This window comes from Gallinula chloropus (assembly GCF_964237585.1).
Source record: "Gallinula chloropus genome assembly, chromosome: 5".
NCBI lineage: Eukaryota > Metazoa > Chordata > Aves > Gruiformes > Rallidae > Gallinula > Gallinula chloropus.
In genome coordinates, this window is record NC_140090.1 from 40,190,300 (window position 1) to 40,216,517 (window position 26,218).

At 47.1% G+C, this 26,218-nt stretch overlaps 1 protein-coding gene across 1 annotated transcript; it reads right to left on the bottom strand.

Moving 5' to 3' along the window:
* Positions 1-31: 31 nt before the first annotated feature.
* STAT1 (signal transducer and activator of transcription 1) lies at positions 32-24,827 on the bottom strand. The gene is made up of 24 exons (XM_084264983.1): positions 24,810-24,827; positions 22,952-23,080; positions 22,212-22,356; positions 20,958-21,056; positions 19,010-19,105; positions 18,203-18,281; positions 17,021-17,112; positions 16,280-16,431; positions 15,855-16,013; positions 14,409-14,501; positions 13,867-13,926; positions 13,076-13,105; positions 12,895-12,988; positions 12,021-12,062; positions 11,484-11,567; positions 10,901-10,999; positions 10,228-10,363; positions 7,724-7,779; positions 6,577-6,671; positions 5,136-5,275; positions 3,614-3,799; positions 2,960-3,035; positions 2,242-2,344; positions 32-1,729 (listed from the first exon to the last, which is right to left on the bottom strand). Exons 2-24 carry the CDS (start codon positions 23,077-23,079, stop codon positions 1,706-1,708), a joined length of 2,268 nt encoding a protein of 755 aa, XP_084121109.1. The 5' UTR covers position 23,080; positions 24,810-24,827; the 3' UTR covers positions 32-1,705.
* Positions 24,828-26,218: the final 1,391 nt, after the last annotated feature.

A 26,218-nucleotide genomic window follows, 5' to 3' on the forward strand; every position in this document is an offset into this window, starting at 1 on the left:
CAGCCAAAACACACAACCAAGGGCACAAGTGTCAACTGACAGTTCCATTTATTTAAAATGACAAAAGAATATTCCACTGGGGCAAAAAAAAAAACCCAAACCCCACCGTTTCCAGAACCATCGGCCATGTAAAGGCAAAGCTATGAGTAAGGCCATCGCTTTCTATCTCAAAAGCAGATTTCAGTCCAGTTGATAAAACTGCGATACAAAAGTACTGCAAAGGGCCAAGTATGGGACATTAGTACAAGGTGTAGCTCAAGAAACAAATACAGGGTGTGTATTACAATGCAGATACATGTTCAGCCAGTTATAGTAAGACAGAAGCACTAAGTCACTGGTTGTGATGCTCTGTGGCACTGCTAGCCTCTGTACAGCAGGGTGCCACAGGTAACTCCGCATACCGATGCTCTCCACTTAAATCCAGGTGTTGTGTGCCCTAGGTCCTTTAAACTTTCTTTCTCTCAGGCCTTTTGAGGGGCCACATCAGCCTTGCTGGGCACAGCATGCTAAACTGAACCGGTTGTTTATTGTCTAAGCATCAGCTGACAGATTGAGTGCTTCCAAAGAGCAGCGTGGTGGTGGTGTACCCGAACCTGTGCTTCCTCTGGTGGAAGCATGACTCCATTCCTGGAGGACTAAAGATCGCACACCCCACAGCTGTTGTGCGGTATGGATGTGCCTTACCCCCCCAGTTGCAAAACTGCTTGGCTATCCAAGCCTGTAGAGTCTTGTAGCTGCTCAAATCAACAGTGAAACAGGCGCCCTGCTTCACAGCTCACAATAAAAACAGCGCTCTGTTCCAGCTGTCACAGCCCTGAGGCACGTTACTGTAACAGACTGGAGTGACCGGACCCTCCCCTCTGCAGGTTAAGCAGGGTGAGTAAAAACACACTCCTGTTGTACCCTGTAAGAGCAGGATTTCGTCCCCTCCAGCATGGCTGCAGCCCGAGAGGCTTTTGTCTCGATGGTACACGTGGGGTTGGAAGCTCAGCACGTGCCAGCGCAGCTCTAAGGTGGTGTCCTGTGAGCTCTCCCAGAGGCAGCTTGTGCTGCAGGGCCTGCACAACACCACTCTGCCTTAGGAAACAAAAACTAAATGCAGGCAATGTTTTTTTGGCTTCTGCTCTCTCAGTATGGTAGCTGTGCCCTTGGATGAGATAAAACCAGGACAAGCTTCAGCAGCACGGGCTCAGCGTGGCAGTCTCTCTCTTTTCTGTGATGCACGTGAAAATTTAAGGCCATGAAAGTTCTTCAGGAGTATTAACATGGAAGGTGTGAGCTTTCTGAACAGAACCTCTGTGAAAGAACTAGCTTTCCTTTGAAGCCACCTATGTACAGCCAGCTGGTTTAAATGTTAAATTTAACTAATTCCCTCCAACCAAAAGAAGTGTGTTTCTCCCATGGTTACTGTGAGGACCTCTCACTCCTATCCCTTCTTCCTCCACTCTAGCACCGTATCTGGCTAACCAGGAATCTGTTAACAAAGAACATCTAAACCAAAAAAGTGCGTGTAAGGAGGTCACCCAGGCCACTGGTCGTGTCCCCACTAGTTAGAAGTTGCTAGTGGACTTTTGAGAATCTGATGAGCTGTGAGGTACCTGGGGCCTTCCCAAAGAACTGAAGTGAAGCACAGCTGCCAAGCCACCGCGGAGAGGCATGTATAAGCTAGTCAGCTATGTTAATGATGCAGTAAAAAGCTTGACCTTTACGTTGAATACGCCGAACACATCTGCAACAAGAAAAGTACGTGGGAATTAAACCAAGCAAAGCACTACTACTCCACAGTCTTTGCTAACCATGGAGCGCAATCAGGTCTCCCCAGGCAGCACCAGATTCACAGCTCAGGGCCAAACTAACCAGAAGAAAAATGAAAGGGGAAAAAAACCCCAACAGCCATGCTTTAATTTGGATTTTTTTTTTTTTTTCTGAAGTACACCCCAAAAGGACAACCCTGCCAACAGGCAGAACCTTGGAGGTGTCAGCAGGGCAACACTTCCAGTCACACCCCCCCACCGCTCCCTGTTGCCCTCCTGGAGAGGAAGGCTTTGCTCTCCTGCTCCTCACCCCATCCCCACAAACACACACAAAGAACAACTGATGGCAATCCGAGCCCAACGCCAGATCCCAGCTTCCCTCACGTGCCTGAAGCGTGATCTTATGCTAAGTGTCTGATCTGTGTCTGGAGGAGAGACAGGCTAAAAAAAGCTCAACCCTCCCGCGTGCAGGGTTTGCAATGCGTACCACAGTGTCGATCTCTGTTGAGCCCACCATCCGAGACACCTCATAGAACTCTTCAGGAGACATGGGGAGCAGGTTTTCTGGAGACTGGAGCCTGGAAGGGTGGCTGATAGGAGAAAGCAGGGACAAGCTTTCACTAAAGGGAAGGGACGCAGCTTGGCTACCACATCTGGCTCCAAGGCCAGAAGGGCCACTGATTTAAGTCTCTTGTGAAGAAGACCCAGCCAACTTGCCACGCCTTGCAAAGCCAACGTGGCTTTAAATGAAAACTGGGACTACCCAGTGACCTACGGTCTAATCAGAGCCCAAGTAGTCAATCACAGATTCACAGAATTGTAGGGGTTGGAAGGGACCCCCAGAGATCATCGAGTCCAAACCCCCTACCAAATCAGGCTCCCTAGCACAGGTTGAACAGGTAGGCATCCAGACGGGTCTTGGATATCTCCAAAGAAGGAGACTCCACAACCCCCCTGGGCAGCCTGTTCCAGAACCTGCTTTTCAAGAAATGATTTGCTGGTATAATTGCCTGCAGGTTTCTAGGTTTTCTACCCAAAAATGGTGTTTCAAAGACAGCACTGCATGTATGAGGTGTGATCAGAACCTCAAAGAAAGAGGAAAGATTCAACAGGGGCACCTACAACTTAAATACTGTGAAGACAAGAACTACAGCTAAGAAGTTATGATTGAGTTCTAGAAATTGAGCATTTGTGTGGAAACTTACACTTCAGAAACAGAGATTAACTCAGTCTTGATGTAGCCATTTCCCTTGGGACCATCCAAATCCATGGGCTCTGGTGCTTCAAGGAGGGGAAAGAAAAGCTTAATTTTTAATTTTTTAGCAAGTTTACTTCACATTGCCATTTTTCTTCTACCAAAAATAAAAAGCCTGTGACCCAGACAACATGCAGATCTCCCCCATGTGTGTTGCAGCACTCTTGGTAATTTATTCTGTTTTCTCGTCACATTTTCCCTTCTGCTGAACTGAGAGTGGGGAGTGAAACCTCCCCTGAAGTCTGGTGCAGCTGTACCTACACAGGCTGCCAGGCCCCCACAGCCCAGATCAGCCCCCTACAACTCTCAAACGGGGTCAGGGCTCCAGCTCCTGGTGGGAGCCTGCATCTGAAATACCTCACAGGCTCATGTGAAAGCTGCATGAGAGGGCCAGCAGCCATCCTGGACTCATTGTTGATTGGACTAGCTCTGATGTTGTGCCTCTAAAAGCAGAGCTCTTCTTAACCTGCTGAAGCTTAGGTGCTTGTTCCCACCTCCCAAATGCCAAGGCATTGGCTCCAAGTGCCACCCCTCCCTTCCACGCTATGGTGCCCAAGGATCTCAAGAACAAGCCTCACACTTATGGGCCATTTATAGCACTCACCCTCCTTAGGCCTGGAGTAGTACTTGCCAAAGGCGTTGTCCTTGGGTATATTTGGGTACAGAAATCTCAGTGGGTTTTCGGGAATGTTTTCAGCTGCCATCACTTTGTAGTTGCGGATGATGTCAGGGAAAGTCACAGCAGAGAGCTCCTTCTTGGTGTATGGTTCTACAGAATGGAACTGGGGCTCTGCGGAGGAGAGGAGCAGCAGCACCTGAAGGTGTTTCCCAGGCTCTGACTAGAACTCTCCAGAAAAGCCACAGCCTCTTTCCTAAATTGAGGCCGGGTGAACACAGGGCTTACCTGGAGGACACCTACTGTGCTGCAGGTAAATACTTAATGACTGTCAAAGGGAAAGGACAGTTGTTCCGTGGGGTCAGAATGCATATGGAGGGGTGGCACCTAGTGATGGCTTCTGGTGTAGTTTGTGTTCAGAATGACTGGGGTGACTGTCTGTGGAAATCACCCGGGGTATTTCATTAACCAATTAAAGCAGCACTACTTTTTCAACCTTCTTCTAAAGGATGTCATTCAAACTATACTACCTGTTGGGAAGTTGGATCCCCACACACCACTCAGAGCTCTTGTGAACCAGAGAGACAGATAAAGCCACCCTAAATGCTTCAAATGCCATCACCCCTCTCCACTCTGTTTTTGGGTGGCTCTGCTATGAGGACAGCAACAAGGAAGATGTCATTCAACTACATCCAGCAGTCTCCTTTCCAGCTGCTGCAGGTCCTGCACTCATCCAAGTCAAGTGTCCACAGCTGCAGCATCTAGACAGGTGGGTTGGTTTAAGTAGTGTGATAAGGGAAGAACCCACATTGGATAATGGGAGGGAGGGGTTTAGCAGCTTTTAAGGCTCTGGGCTTCCTTGAACATCAGTAGTCTGGCTAATGGTAGGAATGGTTTGTTCATCAGCTCCTCCTCAGGGATCAAGAGGAAGGAGAAGTGGTGGAAAATGAAGTGGCTATTATCTTCCCTGGGGAGAATGTGGGAAGGAGCAAAATGTGTTGGGCTGTGAGTTAAAGGAAGTCATAGAATTCCTCTGAGAAAGTCCTTTGAGAAAGGAGTGTTGTGTATGGGGTGAAGTGGTGGGAGAGAACAGTAGTACTGAGGCCTGAGTGTGGCTATGGTGAGCTTCTCCTGGGAAAGCAAACTCTGATGAGGTGAGGAGGGTCTGGAGGGGGGTGTAGGTCTGTATATCTCCTCCGAGAGAGAGAGGTGGAGGGATGGTCCAGTTGGTTTGCTCTCAACAAGCTTCCAGGGTAGCAGCAGTACCTGGGAAGTGTTATGATATGGGCATTGAAGGCCTGTCAGCTGCCCTTCAGTAATCCTGTGTGGTTTATGGACTGTACCAAATAAGGTGTGTGGCCGCTATGGCTTGTGGCCCGCTACTTGTAGGGGCAGGGACTGCTACTGTGGTTTGTTGTGTTGGATCTTGGTGTGGAAGAGCACAAGGGCTTCTTGTTCTGGTGTAAGCTTGTGTTTCTGACAACAAAGGTGTTCTCTGTTACTGACTTACCACTTGGAGATCCTTCCACCCAAGTGAAGGTGATTGCTCCCTCTCTGCTGCTTTCACTGAATCTTAGTAAAAATGTTCCTGGACTCTGGTCCTTCAATAACGCACGTTCTTTCTCCTTACTGATGAATCCCATGATGCAGCTGTAATGTTTACCAGAAAAAGCTGAATTTAGTCCTCAACATAACATCTAAGCTGTCCTGGGCCAGCTAGGAAAGCTAAAAAGCAATCGTACAGGTGGATGAGCTGTTAAACTGATGTGGTCTCAACCCGTGGGTATGTTGTGCTTAGCAAATGTCACTATGTAGGTAGGGAGGCCAGTGTGGTAACGTAAGGAATGGGTGCTGGGGAGGGGGCTGTGCAGGCATAAACCTGGCATAAATCTAGCCAAACCCCAGCTGTTGGCTGTGCTGTGTGTGTTGTTTCATGCTGGTTTTTTTTTTTTAAAGGTTGGACTTTCTTTGCAATGCTGCTTGTTCCTCAAAATAATCAATAATGAAGTTATAAATACTGTTCAGAAAGCACTGCTGCTGCCCTTCTGTGCACTGTGTTAGGGAGAGTGTCTTTTGCACAAAAACTACAAAATCATCATGATTTTGCTTAGATGCTTTAGGTGTCTGTGTAAGGTGCCCTGTTTTAAGGGTTTGTGGAGTTTTTTGGTTGGTCTTTGTGGTTTTGGTGGGGTTTTTTTTACCTGGCTTGCTTTAGGTAAAAAAAATCTGGTAGCAAGTGCACTCTATAGAAAGGCAAGTGTTCTTGAGGCTGTAATACTTTTTTGTATAAGAGTTCTTTTTGCCTTTCCGAAAATACAAAGACCTGTGACCATCCAACAAAGCCAGCTGAGAGAGGAAATACTGGTGGTACTCAGTCTTCGGCTTTGATTACATTCAGGGTTTAACTTGCCCCTTTTTCTTTCTATGAAACCCTAAGGTTGTGGCTTAGCCCCATGGGTATGTTAACTGGTTTACTAAAGTAGCATGAAAGGGCAAATGGAACCAGCCTTCCATCTGGTAGAGCCTTAATAATACACTCTTAAGATCAGCAAAGATGGTTTTCTGGACTCGTATCACAGACAGAAGCGCAGCTGGGCTGCTCCCACTTAGAGGGGCTTACAGATAAGGTTTGCTTGAGGCAAAGTTTTCTGTTGGGTGTGTTAAAGATGGATGATCACTTTATGGCTTTGTGTCACTTCAGCCTTCCCTGTCAAACACAAGAGAGACTCTGCTCTAGTGCGTGACTTAAATGGGACAGCTTAGTCACAGGATGCTTTTGCTTGAAAGCAGTTGCCTCATGCCAGGTTTCCTTATTTGCCTCAGACTTTCTGGGGGTTTTTGGGTCCAAAGTTTCTGCACAAACAACCTCACAGGCTGAGGGTGCAGCTGCTAGCTGAAATGAAAGGTCTGAGGCACTGGCCACGTCAATCTTAACTTTACTCAGGTCTTACCCGTCATTCCAGAGACACAGGAGGTGTTTCTTGATAAGCTCCAGGATTCCTTCAATCCACAGCCAAAAGGGGAAATTCTTATCATTTATGTTTTCCTGAAATTCAGAATATGGAAAGGTACAGGTGAGAGCAGGGAGACCAGGGAGAACTTATCAGGAGCTTCATTAAGCAGAGGAAGCAAATTCTCAATTCTGCCGGAACCTACTTGTTCTTCCAATTTTCTCTCCCTTTTCCTTCTCACCATCCCCATATTCTCTTATGACCTTCTCCCACATAAGCTATTAGGAAGGAGGCATGTGTGGAATCAAAAGGCATGGGACAGTGGGAGAGGGATGTTTGCCTGAGCCTACAGTACGCACAGATGTGTGTGATCCAACTCCCATCCAGCAATCCCGGTCTACGGACAGAGAAAAGGCTGTTTTTTGCCTGGGCACTGTCCTTCCTGGAGCCTTCAGCCAGGCTGGCTGGCAGAACAGTGTAGGGACGCTTTCTGGTCAGACTCTGATTTCAATCCCTTGTGAGACCTGTATAAATGACCTTCAGTGCTTTCAGGTCACTGGAGCTTTGCTCTTGCCCTGGAGTTTGTCCCCATCTGCTGTCATCTCCTGCTTACCTACACCAGCTTAGGGTCTAAAGCCAAACAAAGTATGATGAGTTCTCCTGCCCCAGGGTTATGAAAGCTCATGTGTGGCTTTCTGCCATCGTGCTGACCCTCTTGGCTGCCCTGTGCTAATCCTCACTCTAATCCAGTTGCCTCTGGTCTGGTAAGTGTCCTTTGCTATGACAGATGAATTGGGTCACCTTGCTGGGTTTTTTGATGCTTTTTGTGATGGTTAATGAGAACTACTAACAGCAGTTGTGTTCATAGTAACAAAGATGCAGTGTTTAAAAGGTGTTTTACTATATTGTTTACCTCACTGAACTTACTCCTTGCTATTACAAGACCTTCTTTCCTCCTGCTGCTATTACAGCCTCATCACTAAAACCTCCAACAGCCATTTAAGCTCTATAAAAATCAAGAGTATGCTGCTGAAAAAGAAAGCAACTTAGAGGAGAAAATCCTGAACAAACCACCCACCCAAAAACCCCCAAACACCCCAAGACAAAGCTCCCTGTTCTGCCTTGGCTTTTTTAACTGTGTCTGTACCTTGCAGAATCTTGTCCAAGGAATGAGGCCATCGTGAGATCCTCCACTTGTTGGCCCTGCACAGAACAGTGACAATTACTTACTTAGGCTGGGGGGAAAAAAAGTACTTCTAGCATGAAGTTTCTCACTGCTTAGGTACAGCTCTAAGTTGTTGGACTAAGGAAGAAAAGAAATGCAAGGTTATGGTGTCTCACTGCTAGTGCAGGGAGGGTGCAGAGTTCCCCTCTTGAGAAGCTCGCTGCATGACAATGTGTACAGAATCATAGAATCACAGGGGTTGGAAGGGACCTTGAGAGATCTTCGGGTCCAACCCCCCTGCCAAAGCAGCTCCCTAGCTCATATTGCACAGATAGGTGTCCAGACGGGTCTGGAATATCTCCAGAGATGGAGACTCCACCACCTCCCTGGGCAGCCTGTCCCAGGGCTCTGTCACCCTCACTGTGAAAAAGTTCTTCCCCATGTTGGTGCGGAACTTCCTGTGCTCCAACTTGCAGCCGTTGCCCCTTGTCCGATCTCCACAGACCACTGAAAAGGGGCTGGGTGATTCCCCCTGCATTCCATGCTTAAGATATTTATAGACATTAATTAGATCCCCCCCCTTAGTCTTCTCTAGGCTGAACAGTCCCAGCTCACTCAGCCTTTCCTCACAGGGGAGATGCTCCAGACCCTTAATCATCTTTGTAGCCCTTCTCTGGACTCTCTCCAGGAGATCCCTGTCTTTTTTTATACCAGGGAGTCCAGAACTGGACACAATACTCCAGGTGGGGCCTGACCAGGGCAGAGTAGAGGGGGAGGATCACCTCCTTCGACCTGCTGGCCACACTCCTCCTGATGCACCCCAGGATCCCATTGGCTCTCTTAGCCACCAGGGCACACTGCTGGCTCACGGCCAACCTGTCATCCACCAGGACCCCCAAGTATCTGAACAGGCCTTGTGTAATGGGAGCAGCTTCCTCCTGATGCTTTCTACATGGTGCCTTCACTTGGTGCTGGCCAGCTTCAAAATGCTTCCAGGAAGGAGACTGAAGTCTTGCATGTATCTTCTCTGACAAAATGAGAAACCTGCAGCCCAGAAGCTTTTCTGTAGGTGCTCAGCAGACCCCACATCATCTTTCCGAGATCAAGCACTTTTCTGTATCAATTCCGGCACCTCTTGCAGGCTATTGTCCCAGAAACTTCTGGCTCCCAAGGTTGCCCCAACCAAAGACTCACTTCACTCCTGTTGCAATCATTTCCCCACTTGCCTTATTTTCTTGTCAACAGTGTTTCATAACCACAGCAAGGAATATCCCATGCTGTGGCTACAGTAGCTAGAGCTTTGCACTCTGTCTTCGAAGCCAAATTCTTTCCATTACAGATCATGCTATGTCTTTCAATAAAGTCAGGGATCTGCTGTTTTTCACCCCCAACCTCTCCAAAAACAGATTGGGGCAGGGAGCTTTTCTGATACTTCAGACCAAGATTCTGTCAATTTTCACATCACAAAAGCAGCAGATGAGTTGAATCCTGGCAGCCCAATAGACCCCCTTGTACGACAGGATCCTGTATGTATTGTGTTCAGCAACCTGGATTTTTTTAGTAGTAAAATACTTCTACCTGCGGAGGTGAGAGTTAAATTGCATTCCTACTTGGAAGAATGAAGATCTGAACTGCAGATTGACCACAGAAACAGGTCAGTGGTCACTTTGCCTACCTAATGGTTAATCACACTAAAAATTAATCTCCTTGCAGAATTCCAAAAAGTAACCTTTTAAATCAGTGAGCTTTCTGCCCTATCTAATGTCCTGGGGATGTCAGAGGAAAGGCATGTGAGACCAGAATGCTGTACTTCACCCCCAGACCCTACTTCTGCCAAATCCCTTTAAATACAAATGCTTCCTGAAACTTGGGGTTAATGGAATATACTGAACTAACAGTGTTTTAACTACAGCCTACTATGCAGACTTGGTGGCTGTGTCAAGTGCCCTGCCTGTCAGGCAAACTGACAAGGAGTTACGAAGAAAAAATCCAGGGCTGGTTAGGCTACTATGAAGGGCTTTCATCTGGGGATACATTCCACTTGATACCACTTAACAGTTCCAGAGTGTTTGCGCTTTGATACTGTAATTGTGTTTACACAGATAAACACCCCCACCCTCCAGCTTGGGGGCACAGTTAAAATTAATGGAGGTGGCTTTTTTTGGGGGTTGTTGTTAAATCTGAGAAACAGTCACCTCAAACACTGACTAAACGTGTTGCTTCAGCAGCCCTGCTCTGCCCTGTCCTAACACGCAGAGCTCCGGAGCTACAGCTGCAGGCTCTGCTGTGGCCTGACTGTGGCTTCTGAACTCTGCCAAAAACAAGGAAAGGCTTTGCTGCTCCAAAGTGGTACTGTAGGAGTGAAAAGGTGCTGGAGGAAGGGAAGACTGAAAGCAGGCTGCAGAAAGGAATCGGCTTCAAGTCAAACAGGCCACCTACTTGTTCAGTAGAACCAAAGGCTTTAAAGAGATGGAAGGAGGCCATACCGAGTAGCTTCTCTCCCAGCATGCTCAGTTGATCTGCATTAAGTCCTCTCTTCGTTACAGAAGAAAACTGCCAGCTCAGAACTTCAGAAAGCTTAGACCACTTTGCATAAGGTGGATTCAGAAAGAAGGACAAGTTCTAGAAAGGAAGGGGAAAAACACAATCTGTGGTTAGTCAGCATTAACTTTGGAATGCAGCTTGAATTTACAAAGTGTACTGCCAAAACAAAATGCAGATTTAAGGATGGATGTCAGATTGAGACAACTCAGGAATAGTGGGCTGCTACCCTGATGTGTGCTCTTTACCAGAAAAAGCAATCTCTGGGGCTGTCCTTTGGACAGGTCACCTCCCAGTGGATAGAATTCCCCTGTACTTGAACTCTCGGATGTTTATTTAGCTGCTGTGTGCTCTATGTACCCAATACAGTGTATAATGCCCTCAAGTGGGCTTCAAGCCTTGCTTTGTTTAGGATAGGTAAGTAGGTCACTGTGTGTTTGTTCACTGAGTTATCTGCATGGGAAAAAAGCAGCAACCACTTGTATACAGACAATGCCTGAAAGTTACAGACAATATTTATTTCTGATATAAATTTGGGAACTGTAGAGGCTCCTCCTGCACATACACAGAAGCTGGGAGCAGGGGCTGATTGGTTTGGTGTTTGTGGTTTTTAAATACCTTGGGATCAGTAGACAGCATGTTGAACCATAAGATAGAAGCCCATCCACTCGGAAGCTGGCTCACGTTTGAGATCACCACAATAGGAAGGGATGTGGTCTGAAAGGGAGAGAGAAGGAAAGGTGTCAGGTTATCCTGTACCCCCACTGCAGCTGTCCTCTAGATCACCCATACAGACATTTCCATTGTAATTCCTGCTTGCGTGGTCTGAACTCTTTCACTAGAGCTTGTATGTAGGGGAGAAACTGTCAGCATGATGCAGTACTAGGAAGACTTTATTTTTTCCCTTCAATAAAGACTTCCATTAGTGTCAGTTATTACAGCACTGATAGCAGCAGAGTTCTTGGCATGCTGCTTCTGAAATAAATGGGAATTGATACCTAGAAAGCTTAAAACACAGGGCTGGTTACCAGAGGTTTGAATGCATCCTCACTGTATGCATGCATACAGAGATGTAAAGTCAGTCGTATATTTTGAAATAACTACAAGTGTGGTATATCTGAGTAATTTTAAAGAACTTTAGACTGTCAGCATGAGTGATGTACAGAAATGTAAGTCCATTCCTCCTTCATCTAAGACATACCTCTAAGTCTATTACCAAGCCAGGCTGGCACAGCTGTGTCTCAAAGCTCAGAGAGTGAAGCTCTTCTGTTACGATAAGAGGCCCCTTTATAGAAAAAAAAATAGGCAGTTAAAACCGCAAAACAATAAAACCTTTCAGGGACTGAAAATTTGTTTAGTGGCAAGGGATTTATCATGGGGGGTGGGGAGGAAAACAACCTTTTCTACACAAGGTTACTTGCTGTGGACATCAGAAATGGCTTACAGGTCTGAGTAAAGTGACAGCTGCCTGTTAGACTGGGTACTTCCTAGGCACTTTTTTTGGTTCCTCCCCCAAAGGCACATAAAAGAAGCCTGCTCTTGCCAGAAACACCTGCTAAAGCAGTAGCTCCCATGTGTAGCCATGTCCTACAGGGATCAGTTCTCAAAATCCTGAACTCCTCTCCTATTGATAGGTTGCCCTGTTTTGTCATGGCGTTGAGCAGAGTGTTGTCTTTAATGCCTGAATGACTCTTTAGTCTCATGCAGAAGCTTCAGGAGTGAGGGGAGCGCCGCTTACCTCATTTGTTCTGCTTCCTGCGTTTTTCTGTTCTTTCAGTTGCTGCAAACAAACAAAAACCCATTGTCACTCATTTACCTCTGCCACAGTGATAAGGGATGCAAATGTTTGCATGCTCTTGTTGTTCAACTGTATGTAAGCTTGCTGCACTAGTACTGCCTCCTCCTTGGTTCTAAGATGTGGAAGCCAATGGATTATCCTATAGGTAACGTTCTCTTATAAGCATTAATCTTTGAAATCAGATATTGCACCCTTTTGGTGTAACACCTTTAAAAGAACAGAAAGGATGTGAAATCAGGAAGGATCAGATGAAATACTGGCTTATCAAAGCCCCCCTCTGAACTGGACAAACTCCAGGCAGAGCCTGTTCTAGATAATGAAGGGAGACTTCCAGGTTCACAGGTTACAGCTTACAGCCTTTCTTTCCTCTTGGTTCTATCCTTATGATCTGCACATCAGGTGCTGTGTAGTCTGCTGAAGGACTGCATTTCTTGTAGCTGCCCCCTCCTAGGCAATTCTCCTCCTGTTTCAATGCTCTTTACACATCTCCAAACTTTCCTGCCTACGGGTCTTCCTCTAAAAGACCCATGATAGGACTTCTAGACTTCCTCTTCTCCTCAGAACTCAGTGCAACATAAGCTGTATAGCAGCAAATACTGGTTTGCTTTTCTGGTCTTGTTTCAGCAACAAAGGCAAATATTCAAACAGAATAAATATTATGGAAAAAAAGAAAGATGCCCCAAGATTCCCCGTTCCTCTTATGCAAAAATAAACTATGATTTCAATAACAAAAGCAATTTGTCTCCTTCCTAGCACACCCCCTACCCACACAGCAAAATGGATGTGTTGATAGAAGAAAAAACAAATCCCCTACCAAGTGCCTGAATTCTGCTGCTAGGCTTCCATTAGTAGACTCTTCCATGTTCATTACTTTTGTGTTGGTGCCCAGAATATTAAATTTCCTGAACCTTCACAAAAAGAGAGAAGAGATTAGTGTCCCACATTCACAAAGGGAAGAACCTAATATTAATACACCAGACTGTAATGACACATACCCTTTGACCGAGTTCTTCTCAGTTACATCTCTGTCAAAAGAAGACAAAAATGACATTTTTTTAAAGGCTTTGCCACAGATAGAAATCATGTTTGTTGTAGTAACTGACTGAGAACCAGTAAAATGCTTCTGTGAGATCTTTAGTGCAATGGAGGCAGCTGGTTCAAGCAGGCAAAATACTGTGCCACGCAGGCTATCTTGTACTGAGACTTAAATTTTGGTATGGGCTTTCCATAACCAAAGCGAGTCCTCTCTTACAGTGCAGGCTGTACCTCTGGCTCTGAGGGGGAAAATATATAGTAGCCATTCTAAATCAGCTTACAACTTGTTGAATGAATTGCTACATTACTTGAATCAGGTTTTCCCCCACTTGGGTTCCACATAGGAATTCCTTTTCCTTTCCCTCATTTCATGTGTGTTTCTGGACCTGAGAGCTGTTCCAAGTGAACAGAATGCCACTTAAAGACTCAAATGTGGAGATAAGAACCCATCTACTTTCTTAAAAGCTGAGTCTCCTTTCCTGACCCTCCAGCCTCTTGTTAATTTCCCATTTCTCTGCCTCCCCTTTAAAGCAAGCACAGGGGCCTTCTGTGCTTTGTGGCATTTGTCTAAGGGCAGAGAGGGACTTGGAGCAAGGGTGTGGGTAAGAGAAAGGGATGATGTACCTGCTGTCATGGAGAGCCAGCCTGCTCCTGGCCACCTCAACACTTAAAACATGTCTGCCTCTTGGATTTCTGAGCACGGGGGCTGCTTACTGTTAGTGTGCACAGGGATGAGAAAAATGCAACGTACTTATCAAATAAAACCTTGACTTTCAAGTTGTAGTTCAGTTCCTGCAATTTCACCAGCAATCTGGAAAGAGAAAGTTGTTTAGTTTTGCAATTACAGCTGCTTATATCAGACAGGTTCTCTTTGCACTGCTCATAGCAGGTGTATCTAAGCTGTGCAACCTGGTGCTACATGCAGGCTTTAAGCTTGCTCGAAACAAGATGCCACGCTTACGGTGACAGGATGAATTTGCAAGGTCTGTAGGCACTGATTCCCAGGTCCTGATTCAGGGAGGAAATTAGATGGGCTGATTCCACATGACAAATTGGTCTGTGTGAGTTCTGATCTGGGCTTTTTAATACTCAGTTCCTCCTGCTTCTTTCTGGTAAAGGGCAAAAGCTAAATGCAAGTTACTGTGCTAGAAGACATCCCCTGGCACAGTGCTTTCCTCCTGACATGAGCACTTCAGCTCCTGTGTAAGACTTGCAATGCTCTCTGAGCTGCAGGAACCCTGTGGCATGAAAAGCTTACCACAAAACAAGATTGGGGGGGAAGGGAAAACATACCTCAGCTTCACAGTGAACTGTACTCCTGTCTTCAGAACTAACGGCCGCTGAGGATGTGTTGGCATGCAAGGCTGCCGCTCTACCACAAAGGAGCTACAGAAAGAACAGGTTAAAGGCAATTTCATTTATCAGTGCTGTCTTTAAACAGTAAGAACTTGCATTAGGAAGAGGCCTTCAAATGAATGGTGATTTCCCTCTAGTACTGCATGCTTTCTTCACTCAGTTTCAATCTACTCAGAGGTCTGCACGTGGGTTTTTTCACTTGCAGTATTCTAGTGCTGTTGATAGAAGTATAAAGTGATTTGAGGGTTGGCTTTTCCTAAATACACTGACTTTAGGAGGGAAGAGTGCTACATTTAACTTCCCTGAACTCAAACAGCACCTACAAGCTGTGATGTAACCAGAATAATCCAAGTGAGGAGCATTTCCTTTGCAAGTGCTTGCTAAATTCTCACTTTTATGGCATGGTGAGACAGTGCTGTGTAACAACACCTGCCCAAGAGCTAGATAAGCTGGCTGGGGATTTGAGGCCTTGCTAACCACATAAACCAGTCTCCTGAGGCTAACCTGTGCTGATGCATCCAAAACTGCTACTGTCTTGGGCACCTTTTGCATAGCGCTGAGCAGTGTGGACATCAGTTCTGAGTTCTACTGTTGAGTCCTAGGCAGTGTGGAGACTTTTTTTCCTTCCGCTATACTCCTAGCTGAGAGATCTCAGCAGCAGCTTGGTGAAGCAGCAGCCAGACAGCTCTCCCTCACTGCCTTCACTTCCATAGAAGGCAGTTACTGCGCTTCCAGAGCGAAGATCAGGGGCCAAAGCATCTGAATGGGACTCTGGAGCTCTGGGCTCTTGCTGCCCATAATAGGGTGTTACTTACTTTATCTAAGCCCCTGCTCCTACCTGCCAGTTTCAAGTCTTCTGCAAGCATGAATTTCTTGTCTGCTGCATGGTTACAGAATGGAACTCTGATCTTACGTGGAACAACTATTGGTTACAGTAACTTGCATCACAGAGATGGTACAGGGATACGGCTGGCCTCCCTGTGCTGGAGACAAAGAGGATGCATCTGGAGGCAAAGTGTTGGAGAATCTAGTGTGTATTTACCTTGGCCATGGCTTGCCTCTATTTACCTGAACTTTGCAGAGCTGAAGCTTAAAGCAAGAAACGGACTAAGAGACCAGGAGTTTGACTCCACAACCCATGTGTACTGTAGCACCGCTCCTGCAAACTGAAGCAGTGGCTACCACAAACCCCTTCCACAGGCCTGAGCCTGTGGAAACCCAGAATAGGGTAAATCTTAACAAGTCATTTCGTTCAATGCTTGTGACAAACTTGGGAAAACCTCAGAAAATGCTGAGTTAGCACACAGGAAATATTGAGGTAACAGAAGGAATAGTGCTCTCCATCCACTTGTTCACGCAAACACAAAGACTCTTGTCTGTTACCTCTGTATGAGTTGTTTGAAAAGACTGTGTGTCCTGTCCTGCAGAACTTGTTTGTTCTTTGTGATGGGATCAGGGTCGTAAGTAAACTTCTGCTCCAGCTCCTCAAGCTTCTTGAGCTGCTGGCGAACTTGCTGCAGACTTTCAGCAACAATGGTGAACCTAAAATTACAGTGTCTTATTATTTTCAGCTTGGTTTTTGGGATTGTAATATTGCTGAGACACCAGTCAGGTGACTGTCCCCAGGGCTAGGCAGTGCACTCAGAACATTTCTTGCTAATTGGAAATGTGGTGAGGTAACAAAATCAATTAAATGTAGTTAAGCTGTGATAGAATGAAAATATGTAATATAAATAATTGATATATTCTGCAGATCTGGTGTTCTTTCATAACATGCTTCTAGTTTCTGTCCTTGACTGGAGACTTACCAGCTCTGTAGCTGGTCAAGGCAGGCATTGGGTGGGCCACCAATACATGCAGTCTGCTGTCTGTGCTTCCACTCCACCAGCTCCTCGTTAATAAGAGCACTCTGTGTGTGCTCCGTGGTGTTCAGCAGCTGTACTATCTTGTTCACCACTTCCTACAGAGAAAATTAAGGTTACTCTGTTTATTAAAATTACTTTACACAGCAAAAACTAAGTACTGCTTTAGCTAATGCTATCTGTCCTGAAAAACTCTGCAAGGACCCCAAGTAATAGTTTGTCAACAGAGGATGTTTCCTATAACACCTGCTGCTCTTTAGCTGGAGTGTTTGTTAGAGTGATTAGAGAAACAATGCCTGGTTGGTACTGCCAAATTCTAAAGAGGCGGGTCTCACATTCCCATGTCCCAGGAGTGTCTCTGGGATCACCCAGCACTTGCCATTTGAGCACTGCAATGAGAGTGAGCATGTTAACTCTAGTGGAGCTGTGAGTCTTTAATCATGTTTTCCTCAAAAACATGCCTATGGATATGATGCTTTTCCCTTTCACTGTTCTTTTAGCTTTACCTGATGGTGTGATAAAGGCTGCCAGAGAACTGCTGCCACAGCCTAGTTACACTTTCAGTCAGGGTGGAAAGAATGAAGCCTTAGTTTGAACTGATGCTTCAGATAATTTGTTATGCCAAGCCAATGAAAATGTTTTCAAAATGAAGTGCTGTTGTCTTCTAAAACAAAACAAGAGCGCTACCTTTCTCTTGAGGTCAAGTGACAAAAACATCTTGTTGAGATTCATCTGTTCCTTCTTATATTCCTCCTGGGACACACTGTTGGACTCATGCTCTGTAAAATAAGTCCAGATTGTGAAGGTGAGGATGGAGGGGTGCAACAGGTCATGCTGTTGTGAGAACAGGGAAGTACAAGTGGAGGAAACGCACTGGGGAAGAGGGGACCTGTCTGGCTGATGTCAAGTGAAGGATATCTTCCTAAGGGAGGAAATACTTGACTCTTGGGCTTTTCTTGCAATCCCTCCTCTCCCCCTTCTGAAAGGATAGAGTCTACACTTAAAAGCACTAATGCAAGGAAAAGCTCCTATCCCAGTGAAATGAGGCATGAGTCAGATTTGCTTTTTTAGCAAGAATGAGTGCAAATGAAGAATATATTGTGTAAAGATACACACAGAGCAATTGTTCTCATGCTGACTGCAGACTTGAATCACTCAATTGCTTCACCTGGCAACAGAGGGTATCTGAGTAAGGGAGGGTGTTTACAGCCTCCTGAGGGTGACCCAGCAGCTGGATCCTCTGCGGTGGCCCGAGCTACTCTACCTCTGCTGCCTACTGACCTTAAGTCAGAGGATCCTGCCTGCCCCACAGAAGTACCACCTGCCCCCAAGTGCAAAGAGCAAGATTGTGGCTTGGTGTTCCCCTTAGTATCTTCCAAACACGTCCCACTTCTGAGGGACAGTCAACTGCCAATCTGTGTTGAAGACTGAAGCCTTTTCTAGACCCAAGTCAGAGAAACGGATTTACAAAATGAAACCAGCTACAGCTGCAGGCGCTTCCCTCTGTCTGCAAGGGCTTGCAGAGCTCAATGCAGGGAAGGTGTCTGAAATACCAGCTGGCAAAAAGAGGTGTGTAAAATTACTTGATGGTTGAATGGTCATGGAGTCTATAGGGCTTGCCATTCCTGGTAGCAAAGGAATGTAAATGACAAAGGACCCTTGTCATAGAGGTTCTTTCTTCCTGTAAGAACTGGTACATGCGGAGAATGTGTTTTTTAGGAATTCAGGTTCCAGCATAAAGCAGAATTAATAAGAGGGGCATAATCAGTAAGTTTGGCTATGTCTCTTGAGGTTTAAGTTCGCGACACAGGACAGCAAAATGTATTCTTGGGAACTACATGCAATACAGTATGTCCTTGGTTAAATTACCTCTGTTCTGCAAGGTTTTACACTTAAAGTCGTACTCATCTTGCATATCCTCTAATGTCTTGATGTCTTGTTCCACATCCTATGAAGCACAAATGAAAATGGGCACAATTATTCAGTGCTTGCACATAATGCAAGACTTCTGATTAGGAGCTGCCTGGCACTAGCCACTTACAGGGACGAAGTCCAGTATTACAGCAATGCCTTTTCATGGAACCCTCTAACAGGAAGCAGCCCTGAACTTAATGGCCTTCTAGTCACCCTCTGTTCCTCTTCTCAGCTAATTAAAATCTGTTAACTATAAAATATGGGAAAGCCATTGTCTAGCCATGTAAGGTTACATAAGTCAGGAGAACCTAGGCTACAGTGGAAACTTGGAACAGCACCCTGCATTTTTAACAGACTTTAGAATTCTTAAGTATTGCTTGGAGATAACCTTTCTGTCACAACAGTAGTTAAGACACAAAACATCTATATGGTAGCTGAAAGTCTATCTTCCAATTAACAAAATGGTCACCACATGATTGCTTAAGTGCTCTTCCTCAGTTGCTAGTCTTTCAGAGGGATAAAACTCTTTTGTTGCTAAAACTCAAGCACAAGAAACCTGATCTTGCTAAACCAGTCAAATCCCAATTCAGCACTACAGTGCTGCTGGCAATGATCACTTTCTATTTTCAGGCACTAGTGATAATTGAAAATCAAACCGCTACCTTATTTTTACTTGTTGTTTTAGTGTTATTTTAGGTACTGAAAGCTTTTCAACACACATGAACCGAGGGACACCACCTTAAATCGTTATGCTATACTTACTATAACACTGTTTTTCACAGCCTTCACTTTTGCATCAAGTTCCTTCTGTTTGTCCAGCATCCCAACCACAGTGTTCTGTACGTTTCCCACTTCCATCTGAGGGGGCAAGTAGAACAATAGAAGTCAAACCAGGGTGACCTGTGACAGCAAATACTTTTCTCATTAATCTAAGTTAGTGGCTTGTGTTGGCAAATGGCTCCAAGCATGGCTTGGACTTCATTTTCTATTATAAAATCTGAATAGAATTTTTTCAGAGCAAGCGAGCTTTGCAGGAGACAAGGTGGGAGGGTGGGGGGTGAGTGTAAAAATGTGTGAGGATGTTACTTTTTTTGTCATAGCAATATAATCCTATATTGTTTTGTCTTCACACAAATCTGTTCTTTTGTTTGCTTGTCTTTGTGTATTTTGAAGAATCAGCAACCACACCTGTTGGATGACGTCCACGTGAAGTGTTAGACTCATCCATACGGAATAAGGGGAGAAACAGGCTAAGAGCAAGAACATGGTAAGTCTAAGCACAGGCAGATGGGGTAACCTGGTATGTAACTTCTCCCCTGTAGTGCCCTTTGCATGCTTTTTATTGCTCTGTACAGTTTCTCTGAAAGCTGACCCCAATAGCATTCAGGAAGCTTACTGCATAACAGAGCTCGGGGACAGGGTCAGGATCTGAAAGACAGGGTTGTGTTTGTTCCACACATCAGCAACTTTTCTGGTGTTAGAAACTTGTCTCTCTAACAGGGGACAGTCAGGTATACGTTGTTCCTCTGACTAATGCTTCAGAGTAAGCTAAGGCTATCTTGAGTATTTCTTTTGGGGAAACTGGTGGAGGCATCCCCATCATAGGTTTAACTCAGACCACTAAGGCAATCTGTGCACACTCTAACACTTGGGATTCTCCTTTGGTTTTTATGATGCTTAGGATTGTGCTCACTCTGTGCTGACTCTGGGAAGTAAGATGGTTTACCAGAAAGAATAGGCAGGATGTGGTGCTGCACCTAGCAAGTACAGGAGGATCTATTTCCCTTTCTGATGACACAAATGTATTGTATGCTGGAAAGGCAGTGGTGTGTGCTTTACGTCATCTGCCAGAACAGAAACTGAACAGCTGTGATGCAGCTATGAGGCATTTGGGAATGGCTGTGTTAGCCATGCTTTTCCAGGAGATGAACACAGCTGCACTAGATCCCTTGCTGAAAGCCTGTGCCTGGGTGCTCTTCCCACTCTTTACGAAACCCATCCAAAACTCTTGCTCTGCAGGGAAGCATTTTGGTATCAGAAGTTAATGTGCTTGGTCAGTCATCACTTTATTAGTATGTAAGTGGATTATATCTAGCTACATATTTTGCACCTCTTTCCCAACTGCAGAACTTCTATTGCAAAACTGTTCTCCTTGGCAAGGAAAAACACATGATGAAAAGTCAGAACAGATGAAGACAGAGAAGGATATGGTTTTACCTATGATTCAGAGGAAAGAAACGGGCTTCATTAAAAAAAAAAAAAAACCCAAAATAGAAAGAAACACTTGAAAATCAGTGGGGAGGAGAATGATGTGTCATTTTTCCCAGAGATAACGGTCTGAAGCAGCACCGGGGCTCAGCACCTCAATATGATGTCAATTAAGGAGTAAAACACAACAGCAAAAAGCTAAAACCATCTTGGGAGAGATAAGGCAAGCACTAATTACTAGACTGTAATAAAATCTGATGAGCGCATCAGGATATACTACTGAAGCATTAGGAAAAAACATATGAATAAAAACTAGTTCCTTGCAATTTCCCTCTAAGTGCCTCATACAGCACAAACAAGCCATGCTGTCCAACTAATACTTTTCAGTCTTGAACCACGCTGGGCAGACAGAGAACAGCCTGTTTCCTCTTTCAGTTGCTCTGTCCCATAGAACAGAAAAGGGCAGAGAAAACTGCAGCAGACAGTTCCAAGGCTAAGTTACCTGATTAGACAACTGGGCACTGTTCAGTATTTTCCTCTCTTCTTTCAGGCAGTTGTAGATTATCATTGCCATGTGTATTGGGTCTTCTTGGAAGTTATCCTGGCATTAGAGATAAATTATTACTGAAGTTCACACTCGTAATCTCTTGGCTTTTGGTAAACTGATTGGCTAAAGGATCAGTATGTGACTGTGTGGCTCACATCTTGGTCACATCATGCTCCAAGACTACAGGGAACATGACAGCAACCATCTCTGTGATCCAGTTCCTATTTTAGTTTGTCAGCTATGAAGAGGTGGGACTCCACATGAAAGAAAAGGGAGGGAGACATTACTGGGGGAAGCTCTCCCCTGGGAGCCACTCTCCTGTACCTTTGAAGTATAGCTGCCACTTCGGAAGGGTGTCTGTTCTAGTTTGACAGGTATGGATGGATCTTATGTCGGTGATGTAAAGGAGATATGGTAGCTGCTGCTTATGAACATAGTCAAGGCTGGATACAAATTCAGCCTTACGGGTTTTTAACATGCATATGATGCTGAAGCAAGCTCTGGACTGGGTACTGCCCTGGGGGCTGCTGACCTGCATCAGCCTTCTTGATTGCTCTGTACTTGTTGTCTGATAAGTACAGCCTGGTTGTATTCTGCTCCCCTAGTTGCTGACTTGAGAGGCTAGGTGGGTGGGAAACAGGCTGTGGGGAAGGTGACTTTATGGAAGACCTTCTGGCATGAAGCCCTCCAGGGAAGACTAACAGAGGTAGTACAGTCTGCTGCACTGCCACTCACTACCAATCACTTTAGGCCTTTTCTCTGTTAGTGCCATGCGATGCACAGAGCACTATCTAATGTGCAGCTTGCTACTCACTGAAATCCTGTGGTGACATGGGAAGGACTTCTTCCTCTGTTACTTCTGCACCAGAAGCTTGTTAGGACACTGAAGAAACTGGCAGGGGAAGGGGTGGGGCAAGTGAAACTACATTCGAGTAAGCGCTCCAAATACATATAGTAAATGCTTCACAAACAATGACTTTCCTTTTTTCTAGAGTTCTCAGAAACTGTAACTGTACTGGTAATGAAACCGTAACTTTCTAACTGTAGTAAATTAAAACAAAAATCAAGCAACACTTGAGTTCTGGCTTTTAAATTAGAATTCTCTCATTGTCTGTGAGAACATCTCATGGCAGGATAGCTGCTTAGAGGCATCCAACTGCTCTGCTGAAGCAATTCAAGCAAATGCATGAGCATATACTCCAGTCATACCTGAAGATTTCGTTTGCTTTTCCTTATGTTGTGCTGCAGCAAAAAGTTGTTTTCTATCAAGAACCTACTAAACTGGTCATCGAGCTGTGACAGCAGGTCGTGGAACAACACCGTTGCAAATGATACATTGTTGGCTGCGTGTTCCCTAGAATAATTTAAGGCATGCTTGTGTTAAACACACTTTCAATACAGCATTCATGAAACGCACACAGGATTACTTCTATTCTTAATTCCCAGCTTCAGTTCTAGTGCATATAAAGCATTTAGAGCTTTAAACATAAGCCAGTTTCATTTTCTCATCTGACTTTCTTTGATACAGAAGTGTTGTTTCTCTGTTATTCTTGCTGTGTTATGGTCGCTGTGTTATGGTCAACTCAATTTACAACTCCACACACATCAAGAAGCTGAAAGTGAACCTGATGCATCTATCCATGTTGTACCAGCTCTTCTAAAAGATGTTCCACAGAAATCTTAGCTAGAGTTCAAAGGCTGCGAACAGTAAGAGTCAGAGCTGCTGAGGTAGGAACATCAGTCTTAAACCAGCCAATTTTAGTACAGACTGACTAAAGAGAAATAAGCGATGGTGCCCTTGTTACCCCAGCTGTCAGCTCGCTCTAGAGAGGGGCTAAAGCACCATGCAGCTACTGAGGCATCCTACCAGCAAAGGTTCCCCCAGTATCCTGCTGCTGCCCATAACCGCCTGTACGAGAACACCGCCTATCACCAATTTCCGTGCTTACCAGTCTTGGTTTTCCAGCCACTGTGCCAGGTACTGCCTGATTTCCATAGGAAAGCTGTCATCATATAGCTGGTGAACTTGCTCTAAAAACTTTGAGTCAAGTTGTTGTAGCTGATACCACTGAGTCATCCTGGGGAGGAGAAAACATCTGTGTAAGTGCCTAAGTAGTATTTGGACTGACCTAGTGAAGAGTAACTCATTTAAGGGTTTCATGAACAATGGCAAAATTGGAGGAGTAGGAAGGGAATAGCGTTTCTAGCTGAGGTCACAATGTTTCTGTTTTACAGAGCTATTCAGCAAGATTCAATACAACTTTTTCTGTGCTTAATTTAAAAGAAAAAATTATGAATTGCAAATTAAGACAATATGCTACTTCATGGGGAGAGAAAAAACCCAAACTCAGAGCTAGATCACCTGTTGCTATGAAAACTTGCAATTTTTTTCCTCTGAACCCCTTCTCCCAGCATCTAGGGTATGGGCAGTGTTACCGCTCCCTTGTCTAGCAGGGATACAGGAATGAGCACCTGTGTTTGATACTGGTACTCTGCAGAATAGAGATCCTGTATGTGGAGCTTCACCTTTTGTTGGTGCAGACATGTTCCCCATCACCAAGACTTGGGAAAAAGTGAGTAAGGAATTCAGGCAACCTTTAGGGTGCCATTTATTTTCAGGTGCTATTTGTGTTTGCACTTACCTGCCCTGCCAAGGGATTAGATCTCCAGTCACTGCATAAAGCACTGGAGCACTGTTGGGTTTGGGTTTTTTCTAAATGCTTTAGTTCTCATGATGGAATGTTTGGGCTAAACTGTCTGCAGCAGGCACAGGCTGCCTAAAGCTCATCTGAGAGAAGCTGTGACATGCAACAGTACTTGTATGAGAGTAGCTGTATGTTCTGATATACAATATCTGGCTGTGGACCCGTTACCCTCTCCTCGCCGGGCTGCAGGCTAGCATGCCTGTAGTGCCAACAGCAAGAAAAGACACATCCAAGGCTGAGAATGTGGGCAGGGAGATGTGAGTCTGCTAACATTTGCAGCTTTCCAAGGGTGGTGTGACCCATCTGTCAGGGCCAAGGGCTATCTTACAGGCGGGCTCCTGCCAAGTCCATTGGTGTCTGTATGCCCTCAGCTGCTGCTTAGCGTATCCTATGCAAGAAGCAAGCATGAGGTACATGCTATGGCTTACAGTGAGGGCTGCAAGGGTTATGCTGCATAGAGGCTTCAGGCCACTGGTACCCCCACCCTTGAGAGTGGCATAGTGGGTTAAACATGACACGGGGGGGAGAGCTGGAAGAATTAGTCTCGATGTGCTCAAAAGAAGATGGTCTTCGGCCTTCCCCTGCCTTAAAGCACCTCAGCTGGGCCAAGGCGCCAGCGAGAATAGAGAGCCAGCCCGAAATGCTCTGATGGAGCGGCAACCGCGACCTTGGGGGCTGCAAGCAGGGGAGCTACGGAGCAGCGGGAAGAAGGTAGGGGAGAGACCAGTACCGGGATAGCGGGCTCGGCCTGTCCCTGTCCAGCTGCCAGGCGAGGCGGCTGTCCCGCCCTCCCTCGGGGCAGGGCGCTACGGGGCCTGACCCGCAGCCGCCCCAGCCCGGGTGCCTGCTCAGCTGCCGTCCCGCACGGTCCCTGCCGCCGCCCCATTCTGGCCGCGCTCTCCTCGCCCTTCGCCCCGCCGCTGTAAGCAATCGCTGCCTGCTCCGCGCCCATCCTACCCGCCCGCGGTTCGGGAGCGAAGGGCGGCGAACGCCCCTTCAGCCACCGCCGCTCGACGGGCTCCCAGGGCGGACAGCGGCTCGTTTGCCCCCGCGCCCCGCCGGAGCAGCCCCGCTGGCAGCCCCGGCCGCCGCCCGCACTTACTCGCAAGACGAGACCGCACTCCAGCTCCGCCGCGCGACCCTCGCTGGTGCCCAGAAATATCCGTGGAGCCGGCCAGAGTGGGGGGCCAGCCACGGGGCCAATCGGAGCCCGGCCTGCCGCCGCCCCGGCCAATGGGCGCGCCGTAGGGCCGGGACGCCCCGCCCACAGACGCTTGCCTTCCGCTGGGGGAGGTGGGGTGTTCCCGGCGCGGCGCTGCCCCCCTCCGCTGTTCAGCAGCGGACCCCGGCTGGCAGCCCCCAAGCCCGCGGGCTGGAGGCGGCAGCGCTACGGCTGTACTGCGTGTTAAGGCGAGGCAGTGCCGGCAGCGACAGCGTGAGCCCTGGCTCCGGGGGCAAGCTGCCGTGTCTGTGGGGTGGCGCCGGGAGCTGGGCAGCCTCAGAGCTCTGGGACCGTGTGAGGGACCGAGCGGCTGCTGCGGAGGCGCTGAAAGATGGGCCGGACGCGTGGGCAGGCGAGAGAAAGCCGGGCCTGCCGTGCAGGAGCCTCGCGGGCGCTCTGCGGCCGGCGAGCCGCGGGGACCGGCCTGGGGAGGCTGCGGCGCTGCCCTCCCACCGCGTCCTGGCCCGGCCGTAGCACGCAGGCGCGACGGGAGGGGGAGTACGAGGCGGGAACAGCCGCGGCACGTGACTTCGGGGAAACGCGGCGGGGAACCAGAAAGGGCTGGCTGAGGGGAAGCCGAAAGTGAAACCCAGGCGGAGCCGCCCCACCCCCACCCCCCGCCTCTCCCCGGCTCTCCCCTCTGTCCGCGGCACGGCGGCCCGTCCCGGCTTGGCTCTCCCTCGCCCTCCCCACTTGCTGAGCTGTGAGTGGCAGCGCCGGGAGCTCTGCGGTTAGGGCTGGCTTTGTCCAGAGAATGCTAAACGCCAAGCAATAGCTCCCAGCATAAGCCTGCGGGCAGTAAAAACTGTTCCTGCAAGGTTTCTCCCCAGGACACCAAGCAGCAGCCTCGATGATTTAATGCTCAGGGCTCTCCTAGCCTGGGGAGATAGCTATTGCTGACTGCCTTACAATGAGGCAGCCCACATACGAAATGCTACATGTCCAGTGATCGCTCCCCAAACAGTCCCTGTTGCAGGAAGACCTCTCATTGGTGAAGGGCTGGGCCGCCACGGTGCCGGACGGACTCCGGAAGGCACCAGCCGGGTGCGGAAGGCTGCAGGGGCAGGAAGGCACCCAGGGGGCCCAGGAGCACAGGTGGTTAGTGTATGGGCTGTAACCCAGGCTTCCACCCAAGGCACAGGAGCTCCAGGACTGCTTACGAGCTGTGTGCAGCTGAGCGTTTTCTTCCTTCCCAGTGTTTTGCTGTTGAGAATGCTTTTTCTGTGTGGGCAGCATCCTTCCCTCCTGCTCAGCTTGCTTTCAGCAGCCTGACTCGCCAGGGCACACTT